This window comes from Fusarium falciforme, chromosome 10 (assembly GCF_026873545.1).
Source record: "Fusarium falciforme chromosome 10, complete sequence".
NCBI classification, from domain to species: Eukaryota; Fungi; Ascomycota; class Sordariomycetes; order Hypocreales; family Nectriaceae; genus Fusarium; species Fusarium falciforme.
The window spans coordinates 908,698-921,697 of NC_070553.1; the positions used below are offsets into that span (position 1 = coordinate 908,698).

A 13,000-nucleotide genomic window follows, 5' to 3' on the forward strand; every position below is an offset into this window, starting at 1 on the left:
CTTTCTAATACTATTTAATTACTTATGAAATTTTCCTGCTTATGACTTAGTCTATTTTGCCGTGATAACTGCAGAGGGCTGGCTGGTTTAGCGTCAGATTTTTTTTACGACCGCTTGGGTGGCTTGTCAGGCGCGGGATTGGGGATGGTGTGTTCTAGATGAGATTATGTCAAGGTCGAAAACGATTGATTCAAGTTGAGATCAATGATGCTACGTGAACTATTAACGAGAAATTGCCAGCAAGAATCGACAAAGCACTGAAAATAAACAAAAATCATTGCTATGAATTCATCAAGCATGACTGTGATGTAATACCTGAAGCGTCAAAACAACGCCTCTTAATACGACACTGCCACCTGATCAGAATCCCCTAACACGGAATTTCTATGACAATAAAATCCCGATGGCCGGTAAATCAAATAATCTGAGGGTTCAATGTTGATTAGGTTGGACCGGGCTCCGAAATTCCGACCATCGAGGCTTAGAGACAGGGATCACCACCTTCATTAACCACTCCCGTCAGCCCAATACGTCGGGAACGGAATCCCGTTTGAGCCGGTAACCACCAAGTTGACGACGACTCGATGCAAAAAATGATCAATCAGCCCTGTAGCTCCAATTTTAGACAATTAAACGCGCGTCTTTAACGTCAATCATTTAAGCTTATTCCTCGATTTTATCTCTATAAGAACGTCGGACCATGATGTGTCGATGAGGTGGCCATCAACCACTTGAACCAGCTTCATCCCCTATTTCTACGATGGGGCTTTTTTGGCGACAGCTTTGGACCTTGACGGTCAAGGACTTGAGAATTATTCTGTTTCGGAAATGGATATGGACTCCCCTTCGCGCTTTTGTCCTGCCACTGCTTTTTGTCGTCTTTTTGCAAGTCTCCCATATAGTCGGAAGAGAGGCAATGCTAACTTAACCAGATGCTACACAAAGAACCTGTTCTTTCCTCCGTCTACCTACGGGATTGGACCACCTCTTGCTATTCGAACGCTTCCTCAGGCTATCAGTGCCGTAACCGGACACCGAGATCGCATCGTCTTTGTCAACAACGGCTTTACAGGAGGCGATATCGACAATGTCATTTCCAAAGTCACCGAGCCCCTCCACGATTCGAACATCAACATCAAGACTGTCAAGAGTGAAAGCGATCTCGGGGTTCTATGCAGTACTTCTGGCCAGGGTTCTTCTCCTTGCGTTGCTGCGGTAGTCTTCCACTCTTCACCTTCTGAGGGAGAATGGGGCGTTTGGAACTACACTCTCCAAACCGACGGCTCTCTGGGCGGCTCTGGCATCAACATTGACAAGTCGGACAATGATGCCCAAGTCTATAGCCTCCCATTACAACACGCCATCGACTTTGCCATCGGCAGCATCAACTCGACCGTTTCCAAAGACGTTCTGTCCACCAAAGTCCTCGAATATCCCTTCACGAACCGATCAAATAAGGAGCAAAAGAGATTCATCTACGAGCAATACATGAAAAACATTATCTCCATTCTGGCAATTCTCTTCTACCTCGCCTTGATTGGTGTCCTTTACCAACTCGCCGGCGTCATGGCTACCGAGCGAGAGCTAGGAATGGCGCAACTTCTCGATACCATGATGCCCAACGACGCAACATGGCAGCCCCAAACTGTTCGTCTCTTGGCTCACTACCTTGCCTTTGTCACTCTTTACAGCCCGGGCTGGATTGCCATGGGTGCTGTTATGGGCGGGATGGCGTTCAGAAAGACCACGGTTATCATTCCCATTCTTTCCATGATTTTCTGCGGACTTTCTTTGACTGGGTTTACCATGTTCATCGGAAGCTTCTTTCGAAAGGCACAGCTGAGCGGAATCACCTCGGTCCTCATTGGCCTAGTCTTTGCCATTATAGCCCAAGTCTCTGGCAACCTTCAGACTTGGCTCGTCGTTATTCTATCTCTCCTTTTCCCTCCCATGAACTTCGTCTATCTCATCGTTCTCATGGCCCGATGGGAAAGACACGGCAAGGGCGCAAGCTTCGTCGGTTCAGCTCCAGAATCCAATTCTACCAACCCGGTCATTGTCTTCTGGCTGTTTGCGATCGTCCATACGATCGTCTACCCTCTACTCGGTGCCTTCGTTGAGAGAGCATTATTCGGAGCGACTTCAGCCAATCGCAAAATTGGCCCAACTAACTCCCCGATAGCGGTTCGGCTTGACAAGTTTACAAAGACCTACGAGCCACGAGTCATCCAACGGGTTCTATCCCACTTTACAAAGAGGTCGCTGAATTCGGTCCATGCTGTTCGGAATCTTGACCTCGAGGCTTTCCGAGGAGAGATTATGGTCCTTCTCGGCGCCAACGGCAGCGGCAAATCAACCACTCTGGACGCCATTGCTGGCATGCATTGTGCTTCGGATGGCGAGATATCACTGAGCTACGAGATGAGTGGCGGAAAGCTCGGCTACTGCCCTCAGAAGAATGTCCTATGGGATGAACTCACAGTGGCGGAACACATCCACATCTTTGACGGCATTAAGAGCACCAGGGGTCACTCTTCAGCAACCCAGATCAAGAGACTGATCGAAGGATGCGACCTGTCCAAGAAAAAGTCGACATGCGCCAAGGCCCTATCGGGCGGTCAAAAGCGCAAGCTGCAGCTAGCTCTGATGCTGGTTGGTGACTCTACAGTCTGTTGCGTCGATGAGGTTTCTTCAGGTGTCGATCCTCTCTCTCGAAGAAAGCTCTGGGATATTCTCCTTGCTCAACGTGGCCGACGGACGATTCTTCTTACCACCCACTTTCTCGACGAAGCTGACTTGTTGGCTGATCGGCTTGCAATCCTCTCTCACGGTTCACTCAAGGCCAGCGGTACTTCAGTCGAGTTGAAGCAAACTTTGGGCGTGGGATATCGCATCCACGTCTACCATCCACCCGGATCCACCGAGCATCAAGTTTATGGTGACGAACTCCATACGAAGCATGACGAAGAGACGGTTTATCTGTCTGGGAGTTCTGAAAATACTTGTCGCCTCCTACGGAGATTGGAAGCAGATGGTGCCACTGAGTATCAAGTGGATGGCCCAACGCTCGAAGATGTCTTTCTGAAGATTGCAGATGAAGACTCTCCAAAGCCAGCTCGAAAGCCTCGGAGAAGCCGCCGTCATGAGCGAGGCATCTCTGGTGACTCGTCTGCCTCACTAGTAGGGCCATCACGCAGCAAGGGATCCTCGATCCAGAACCTCCTGACCGGAAAGCGAACGAGCATCTTTACTCAGGCCAAGGTGCTCTTCTCCAAGAGATTCGCCATCTTCCGCAAGAACCCGATGCCATACCTGGTAGCCATTGCCATACCCATCATCGCTGCAGGTTGTGCTTCAATCTTTATCGGTGGACTTGCTGCAACGACATGTGACCCCAGCATCGAATCGCTCAAGTCAAGTTCAGACTCGACATCCCCGCAATCCTATCGAATTGTGGCCGGTCCGGAAGAACAGCTCTCAGAAGCCGCAATGGATACAATCAGAAAGAGCCCTGAAGGATCTGTGACCCTTGTCGACACCCTTGAGGAGTTTCACCAAGAGGTCCAGAAACAGTATGCCAACCTCACACCGGGAGGTTTCTTCCTGGGAGATGAACCGAATTTTGCCTGGCGTGCAGATGGACCTCCGATATTCGGACATACGGTTCAAAATCTGCTCAATGTTGAACTTCTCAACGTCAGCATCTCAAGCAACTACAAGGTTCTCGCGGTTCCATATTCTGGAAGCATTGGAGACTTTTTCATCTTTTCAACCATCTTTGCTCTGGCCATGGCCGTGTACCCGGCGTTTCTTGGATTGTATCCAACTTTTGAAAGACTTCGAGGCATCAGAGCGATGCACTACAACAATGGAGTACATGCGTTGTCTCTATGGCTGGCATATCTTGCCTTCGACTTTTTGGTGACGTTGCTAGTCAGCACAGTGGCTACGATTATCTTTGCAGCCATGTCAAGAGTTTGGTACCATCTCGAGTATCTCTTCACGGTGCTGCTTCTCTACGGAATCACTTCAACACTCTTTTCTTATGTCTTATCGTTAAGAGCCAAGTCTCAGCTGGCCGTTTTTGCCATTTCGGCGGGAGTCCAAGTGCTGCTCTACCTGATCTTCTTCATCGCCAACACCACAACTTTTACGTTTCAGGATCCGGCAGACCAGAGCTCCATCCTGAACATCATTTTCTATGTCATGGGTGCAGTGTCGCCTATAGCCAGCTTGGGTCGCTCGATTTACTTGTCCATCAACTTGTGGGGAATTTCTTGTCAAGGAAGAGACTTCGCGTCTTATCCAGGCACGATCGACGTGTATGGAGGACCCATACTATACCTTATCATCCAATCCCTTATACTCTTGGCTGTTCTGCTCTGGAACGACTTGGGCTTCAGTCTCCGCTTCCCACGACCCCAGCCGAAGCCCAACAACACTGATGGGGATCCCATTGAGCTCGAGTTGGGATCACGGCGCAACGGAACCTCGACAATCAAGGAAAACTGTCTCGAGGTCATGGGTCTACAGAAGAAGTTCAAACGTGAATTCGCTGTCCAAGACGTCAGTTTCGGAGTTCCCAAAGGCGAGTGTTTCGCTCTTCTCGGCCCGAATGGAGCGGGCAAGACGACCTGTGTCTCCATGATCCAAGGTGATCTTCCGCCTAGTAACCGCGATGCCGAAATCTCTGTCGATGGCATTTCCATGATCAGACACCGTGCTCAAGCCAGGTCTAAGCTAGGAGTTTGTCCACAGATTGATCCGCTGGACACCATGACGGTCGGTGAACACTTGCGTTTCTACGCTGAGGTTCGCGGAATCAGCAAGCCAAATCACAACATTGACATCATTCTAGATGGTCTTGGCATTCGCCAGTATGTCGACAGAAAGGCGACCAAGCTTTCAGGTGGCAACAAGAGAAAACTGGCTCTTGGCATCGCACTGATGGGCAACCCGACTGTGTTGCTGCTTGACGAACCCTCTTCAGGAATGGATGCCCTGAGTAAACGCCTGATGTGGCGGACCCTTGCTTCCGTGATACCAGGACGAGCTCTTGTGCTGACAACACATTCGATGGAAGAGGCCAATGCCCTTGCGAGCCGAGCTGGAATCCTCGCTGGTAGGATGCTCGCCCAGGGCACCACAAAGGAGCTGAAGATGAGATACGGCGACGGCTACTCAGTGCACCTGGCTCATCGCGACGCACCAAACACCAATCAAGCCGACATGGAGGATATTTACGATTGGGTCCACGGGCAGTTCCGCAACTTGAAGAGTGTCGACACGGACTCTATGAATCACGGGCAGATGAAGTTTGAGATTTCCCTTGGTCGGGATGACACCAGCTTGTCGCTAGCGGATCTATTGGAGAGGATTGAGATGGCCAAGAGCAGACTTGGGATCGAGTATTATAGTGTTAGTAGGGCTACTCTTGATCAGGTCTTCTTTGGTGTTTTGGAGGAGAACCATTGTGACGAGGAAAATCATTAGGGAGGGTATGAAAAGGGACACACCTACTGTTATTGCGAGATCCATTCACCGAAAGAGATGAGGAAGCCAGAGCCTAGAAATGCAAACCTTGTGGCAGATGTGCATCTCTACTGCAGCACACGGTATGAGCCGAATCAGGCTCCCACTCCAGACATGTCAAACAGGAAGGATGGGGAGATGACGGTGCTTATTGGACCAAGCAGAGGACCTCATGCAGTCATCATTGTTTTTTGTGTCTCGGAACTGACAGGACCTTTTGCGTCACTGTTGTGATTGCCTCCCATGACACCAAATGTGACGATGATGCAGTGTGTAAATGGCATCAGAGGGGAAAACTCCCATCCTTCCGTGACATTGAGCGCCTGATATAAAACGAATAGATGCATTCTAGCGAGGAAACACCCTTGAACTCAACTCTGCACGGAATTTCTCAGCCAAACTAGAAGTGTACATCCTCATCACTGTAGAGCCAGACGAACTAAACGAGGCTGCGCACTTACACCAATGCAACCGTCGTACCATCACAACACCTCCGTGCCGCTTGCAGAAACACTGCCAATCAAAGATATCATGACGCAACCTTCTCGCCCGGCATGATAGCTCCTCTCTACTCATTGGCCCATAGCGAGATGCCAGTTCAGTCAATGCCGGCTCGAGTTGCATTTACTCCTTTATCCAGATGGCGCGTATGCTTTGGGCGTTCAACGTTGAAGCGGGCATCAATGAGACGACTGGCGAGAGGCACAAGGTGGATGATATGGACTGCACTGAGGGTTTCGTGACACTTTCCAAGCCCTTCGGGGCCGTTTATCATCCTCAAGGCCAGTGGGTGAGAGATGCGATTGCAGAGTCGGGCACTACGCATGATTTGGACCACGCTGCGATTCTTGATGGAGCGAAGAAAGAAGGAGCCAAGCCATAATGGATTGGATAGAGATATACCAGTTAATAGTATGTGGATAAGTTTATTACATAGCTCCTCGCACATATTGCGAACTAAGAACGTGCAAAAATAGCTGAGCAAGGACTTGGTGGACATAGCCAAATTGACAATCAATAAAAAGAGGTGTAAACACGAATACTTCCATCGAAGCTGGCCCCCTGATTAAACAACAAGCTTACTCAGCCAAAACCGCGTCGCGTCTTTGGGGGCTGAGCCGGGGCAATGATCTGACACAACCCATTCACTCATCCCAATGCTCGTACAAGCACAACTAAGTTGATGAAATATGGATGCTGACGCTTCAAGGCCGAAGGGTCTGAAAGCCTGCACAACATGTGCTACCGCCAAGGTTCGATGCGAAACAGTAGCTGGCCAAAGGAGATGCAAGAGGTACCATCAACGCCGCGCGTCAACCACTATGATACTAACCTAGACTTTACAAGATGTGATCGACTAGACAAAGAATGTAGTATACAGCCACGCGGGAGTCATAGTCGAAAGAATGGTGCTCGAGGATATGGAAGAGAGTGAGTACCTTGGACTTATCTCAGAGCATGGATTAACCAGGGCCAGGGACCTTTTGAGACTCGAGTCAAAGTTCGATTCGGTTGCCCAGCTCTTGTCCAGCTCCTCAACCGCCAGGGGAAACTCACCAGGAGCTGCTCCAACCTCAATATCAGCATCCGATTCTCCCATCGCTGCTGTCTTCACGCAGCCATTGACACCCGAAGCGCAATTGCTGGCTTACAAGATGTTTGAGCTCTATCACCGACAGATGATGCCTTTATTCCCCTTTGTATGGATATCCTTGGATGAGTCGCCTGAGACACTCTTCCGAGAGAGACCTATGCTGTACATGGCCATCATGGTGGTAGCATGCCAGCAGGACTTGGACGCTCAGCAAGCGCTTGCTCAACATTGGCGAGAGGAACTTGGCCGTAGGATATGGGCTCAAGGAGAGAAAAGCCTCCATCTTCTGCAGGGAGTTCTGGTATACCTAGCTTGGTACGACTGCATCTTCAAAATATTGAACTCTAGCTAACATCATGGCAGGCACCATGTTCATCTACACCTCGGTTCCCAACTCAACAGCCTCATGCACACAGCCATGTCATTGGCTGAAGAGCTTGGAATCAGCAGGGAGAAATCCATGAATACGAAGACCTCCCCAGGAGGATTGAATGATTATTTCACCACCAACCAAGGGACTAGGGAAAAGACTAACGAAGAACGACGATGCTACCTCGGCTTGTTTTGGATTAATTTAGTGTTTGTTAAATTTGATCTTTATGAAAGAAAGGTACTAATATCACCTCTAGGTTGAGGATGTGCGTAAAGGACACTTGCCCTATGCCAGGAGGACAGTCTATCGAAGAAGCTCGCTTAGCATTGCAGCAAGCGGCAGAGCTCCCTTGTGATGAGTATCTCGTCCAGCTTGTTCGAGTACAGCAAGTTGCCAACACTATCGACAAAACACTTTATCAAGATCTGAGTGCAACAGAAGCCATCCTTCCTAGTGCAGTACTCATGGCTGTTTCATATCTTGAAAAGGAAGTAGAGGCGATTAAAAGCTCTTTCCCACAAGGACTTCCTCAACAAGGTAAGTACAATTATGCTCAATAGGGTCAATCTTACTCACCTATGGCAGAGTTGTTGCTGATGTCTTGCCATGTGTTACAAATATTTTTGTACAAGGTGGGCATGGATGACCGCCTACTGCAGAGCCTAGACACAGCAGGTTCTTCGGCTTACTCTCTGCGAGTGTCTAACCTCCTGGCTTCATGCTTCAAGGCAGTAAAAGCCGAGACTGCATCCGTTCTGTCCTTGGCAAACACGGTCATTCTATCAATGCCATACCCATACTGGATCCAATTAGGCCATGCTATCTTGATATTTTCACGCCTGTTGGTCACACATCACAACTTCTGGAATCCAGGACTTCTCACCAGCATCCAAGATTTCGCAGATACTGTCGAGGCGTTATCGCAAAAAATCGAAACAGCCATGAACGAAGGCATTAATTCCTCCCCGCCTCGGTTCCTACCAACTATATTCACTAAACTGCGCGAAATATTTATTAATATCTGCAAAGGGGTCGAAGAAAGCTCAAGAGCAAACACACAAAATAATCTTGGCAGTACAGAAACATCAGCCTCTAACATTTTTGAGCCCGGAAACATAGTCATAGATGAGCAGACGGAGGCTTTGCTGTTTAGCTTTTTCACAGATGGGCTCATGTAGACATTGCTTTAAAGATGCTTTTGTGTTAAACGTTGCCAATGAAGCCAGTAATGAAACTTTGAAGAACAAAACCAGAATATTAACTCTCGTTAAGCCCTCAATCTCACGATTAATATGCGCAAAGAACCAAAACATAAGCCACTGATAGCCCTCCATTCAATAAATCCCACAAGGCCGTCCTGAAAGCAAAGTAGGTTTCGCCCATCCATCCAACACCTAACCACTGATCTCCCTTCTCAGTTCGTCCTGCTTAAGGGGCGACGCTGGGCCTCGTCAAAGTGAACTTTTCTTTGCGGCCCTGTTCTGTGGGGGCCATAAGTCACTGCCAGACAGAATCGGCGCTGCGCAAGGGGACTGGTATACCCGGAGGAGACACCAAGATATGGCTGCTCTCGGGGGGACTTCTCCAAGACTTGCCGTATTTGCCGTGCAGGTAGTACTGCGCCTGTAATGCCGCCTCCTCGTCATGGTAGGGGCACTGGCTGTTGTAGTTGTCCGGGCGTGTCCATTGCTTGTTGGGTTGTGAGGCACCTTGCTTTATAAATATTGGCACACTTGCTGTGCGAGGTGTCTGCTGCTGCAGCTGTGGTTGGGTGGCTGGGACCCTCGTTGGTCTCGGTTGACCGGTTGGATTTACAATTGGCTGGGTCCATGTCTTTTGCTTCTTACTGCCCAAGAGCGCAGAGAAAAAGCCACACATGTTGATTGTTGTGGTGTGTGAAGCCGTACAAAATCGTGGTCGGTGGTTCGTCGGTAGACAATTAAGTGGTGGATGAATTCATGAGGAGAAGTAAGACCGTGTTTGACCGAGTCAAAGAGCAGTGTAGAAAGAATGGGTAAAGATTGCTGTGAGATTCTGTCTGAGTAAGGGATCAAGTAGTGATGTGGGCTGACTGAAGTTGTGATGATGATGAAGATGGAGATGGGAAACCAGGCAACTCAACAGAGCCAGCAGAGGTTTTGATTATATAACTGAGTCTCACAAGCTTCAAACCTCAACGTGATTGTTGGCAAACAAAGCGTCGGTCAGGTCGGAAGACGTCTGCAGCTATTAATTAACTTTCGGGCGTCAACAACGTCTTGCATAGATGCGTTGACTTTGACGCACAACCTCACAATACTCAAAGTTAAAGATGCGAGGTCTAACCTACTTCTGCCGTAATTTTTAGAGTAACCTTGGAGAGGAGTGCAGACAATGTTTAAGTCAAGTATGTACAAACCGTTTACGTTCGAATCTACATAGAGGTGATAGCTCATACCTCAGGACATCATCCAAACGTTTTAATTCTTTCTACGTGTCTCCGGACCAGTGTGTATGCCACAATGCATAGCTTGAGCATAACGTCCAAGGTCAAAAACGCGGGACAGAGACTAACACTTTGTGGACGAGTTGCGTCCTCCACAGCACCGTCTATCACATCAGATGTCCGTGTATCTTCACTAGCCCAAGCTACTTATGATTCAAATCATCATCACATGCTTGGTGCGTCTAGAGTAGAGTAGTTGCCTCTGTAGCCCTAAAGGTCGCTTGTGACGCTTAATCCCCTTTCAGCCAAACTTTTCTCTGCCTAGTCTCCAAGTTCACCAAAGAACTCCTCAGGGTACTGTCCCCTCCATTTCTTGAGCTTCACCCCAAGATACTGAGCGTCCCCCTTGGATAATCTTCTTAACAGCCCCATCATAGATGTCTTCTTCAAACACGGTCGTGAGGATCCATTTTACTCTTTTCTCCAGCGCGCCAATCACTGCATTGAAGACAGTTATATTGGATTATCTCAAGATGAGCTTCGAGGCTAAAGGACGAGATTTAGAACGAGTTATCGCACTCTTCGATGAGGGAAGGAAAATTTTTGTCACGTGTCTGATCTGAACTCTGGCCTTTTTATGCTAAAGAAGTAGTTTAAAGCAGGTTAATAATTGTTCTCCCAAGTAGTATGAGAGGTATTTGAGCCAAGTGCCTAGGCTTTCAAAACCCTTGCTGTAGACGACGCCTTCTCAAGCTATGTCACCTAGCCGTTCTCTTCTTAAACTCTTTAACAAAGTTTCTCACCCTAGGCCCAATCCTATCAGGTCGGTTATCCCCCATTTCTACATCATTGCCTTCTTCCAACGAGACCAGCGCGTCTGCGTATGGCTCCCACCCTTGACTATTCCCAAAGTCAATCGCCACTGTTGGTCTCCCACTCTGGGGCTGAATGATAGATCTCTTGTACTCCTCTGTTTGCAGCTGGAAGAGTTTGAGGCAGGGACATGATACTATCCTGGCCTTCAGACAATATTTCTTTAGGAGGAAATCATGCGTGCCCATTGCGTAGTGAATCCCAACGCCCGCGCTTATCAGTGTGATATCAAAGTTCTCGTCATGACAGTTGGAGAATTCATATGCTCCAAGCGTTACGCCTAGACGAGATGAATGACCTGTAAAGCTGATGGCACCATTCTGCGGCAGAGAAATCGTTGTGGGCAACTCGGTCGACCTGATGGACACAAGAAAGGCGCCTGCAGCTTCTTCAGCGTCACAAGGGCGGATATGAAGGGTTTCGGATTTTGTTCCGCCTGGCATCGAGTGTCTACCTGGCTGTGACGGCTTGATTCTCCTCAGAGAGCTATGTTTTCCTCTCCGGGAGCGCGTCAAGGACGAAAGGGGTGGAGTTATAGGGCCTGCAGCGGTAGTCGGACAATGTTGGTGTCCCGTTGACTTAACGAGATTCTTGCCTGCAACATTGTCCCAAAACTCCTTGGCAAGTGCAGGGTACAATTCTTGATATGCCTTGACTTTGACTAGCCAGTCATCCTCATAGACGTGGCTTCTCTTGCTCACATCCTGGAAGAAGTCGTACAGTTCGAGAAGGAGGTGCAACGGAGTGTTGATATTAAGAGGGAAGGGCAGTCTATCGGACGTGGAGCTGTCTGGTGGTTGGATATTGACAAAAGTCGGTACATTGCTTCTTCTTGCGGCACCTAGAGCTATACACAAGGCTTTCTTTGGGGGTTAAAGACTAGTTTGAATCGACGCGGGAGAGACTGGATGAACTCACCAGTGACGAGGTCGTTGTCGTTCACCAGTTCAATCGCGTTCCAACCACGCGTCTTCAACTTTGAAACATCAACGCTAGGACTCAGAGCGCCATTGATGCCATCGTAGATAACGCAAAGGTTATTTAGTCTCCAGCAGCCAGCGAGGGCGACTGTCTCAAGAGCGCTGTCCTGTTGAAAGTTGGTATCGTCAATGACACACCAGATCATGTTATCCAACAGCTCCAAGCCAGGCTTGTTGTACAGCATTGCCAAGTTCTTCATTGCAATCGCCTGACCGATAGCATTCGAGATTGCTTGAGTTGAATGACACGATGGAGTTGATGTTCTGGAAAGGACGCTGACAAGACTAATCGGGTCGACGGCGAAGCCTTCAGATACAATGAGGTGCACGAATAAGTCTTGCCATTTGCTCGTATAGCCTATGGACACATGTTAGACTAAGTAAGTAAATACGTCCAGGGGGTGGCACCACGAACGAGACGTACGTCCTGATGTGACCAATCGATCGCGATTGAAGTAACGACTGTTGCCCACTCTATATCTCATCACATACTTAAAGAGGGCGATTCCGATAGAGGCTTTGAGCCTGGCGGATCTACATGAGGTTTCAGATAAACGATCTGCAAGAAACTATTTTCTGGTGAGACTTACTCATAGTCTCCTTCGTCCGAGTTGGAGACGAGACCAGTAAGCAGCTTCAAGACTCTATCGAGTTGCCGAGGATCATGACAGAAGCTTCCACTGGCCCGAGAGATATCTGAGCCCCCAGTGGAACTATGATGCATCGTATAATTCATGGCTGGAGATCAGGTCGACTGTGTGTAGTAGGTAGGCAGTGGTGAAGAGTGGACTGATGAATCCTGTGGGTCTGCTGCTTCATCTATCTATTCATTCTACAAGCTATTGTATTACCTATTCATACAACTGGTTAAGCTTACCCCCTACCCAGGTTCGCCAGTTGTCATTTTAGAGTTTCATTCGCCGACTCCTTTGATCACGTTTTGACTTTGCTTGATTCGAACAACATAGCCTAGAATCAGGGGGTGGACCTCGCTTCGAGGTCGGCTCGTAACGAGGCCGAGCAGCAGTTGAGCTCGGATGAGGCAACTCGGGGCCCAAATCTGGAGTCCGGTTCGATGCGGTTTAGAAGCCAAAATTGACCGCAGCTTGTTTTGTTCCAGCGAGGTGGCTACTTTGAGGCAGCTTCGGCCAGGCTAGAAACCTCGGTCCCTAGGATGATTGATCGTCAATACTCCTGAGTGAGAAACGCTCTTTTCTTGATCA

At 48.7% G+C, this 13,000-nt stretch overlaps 2 protein-coding genes across 2 annotated transcripts; one reads left to right on the top strand and one right to left on the bottom strand.

The window, feature by feature from the left end:
- Nucleotides 1–760: 760 nt before the first annotated feature.
- Nucleotides 761–5,493, top strand: NCS54_01217000 (Hypothetical protein; the record flags this gene model as incomplete). The annotated part of the gene is made up of 2 exons (XM_053157416.1): nt 761–885; nt 933–5,493. The coding sequence occupies 2 exons, from the start codon at nt 761–763 to the stop codon at nt 5,491–5,493; spliced, it is 4,686 nt and encodes a 1,561-aa protein (XP_053013391.1).
- A 6,151-nt stretch (nt 5,494–11,644) lies between these two features.
- On the bottom strand, nt 11,645–12,513 carry NCS54_01217100 (TRANSKETOLASE-1 domain-containing protein; the record flags this gene model as incomplete). The annotated part of the gene is made up of 3 exons (XM_053157417.1): nt 11,645–12,135; nt 12,202–12,311; nt 12,368–12,513. 3 exons carry the CDS (start codon nt 12,511–12,513, stop codon nt 11,645–11,647), a joined length of 747 nt encoding a protein of 248 aa, XP_053013392.1.
- Nucleotides 12,514–13,000: the final 487 nt, after the last annotated feature.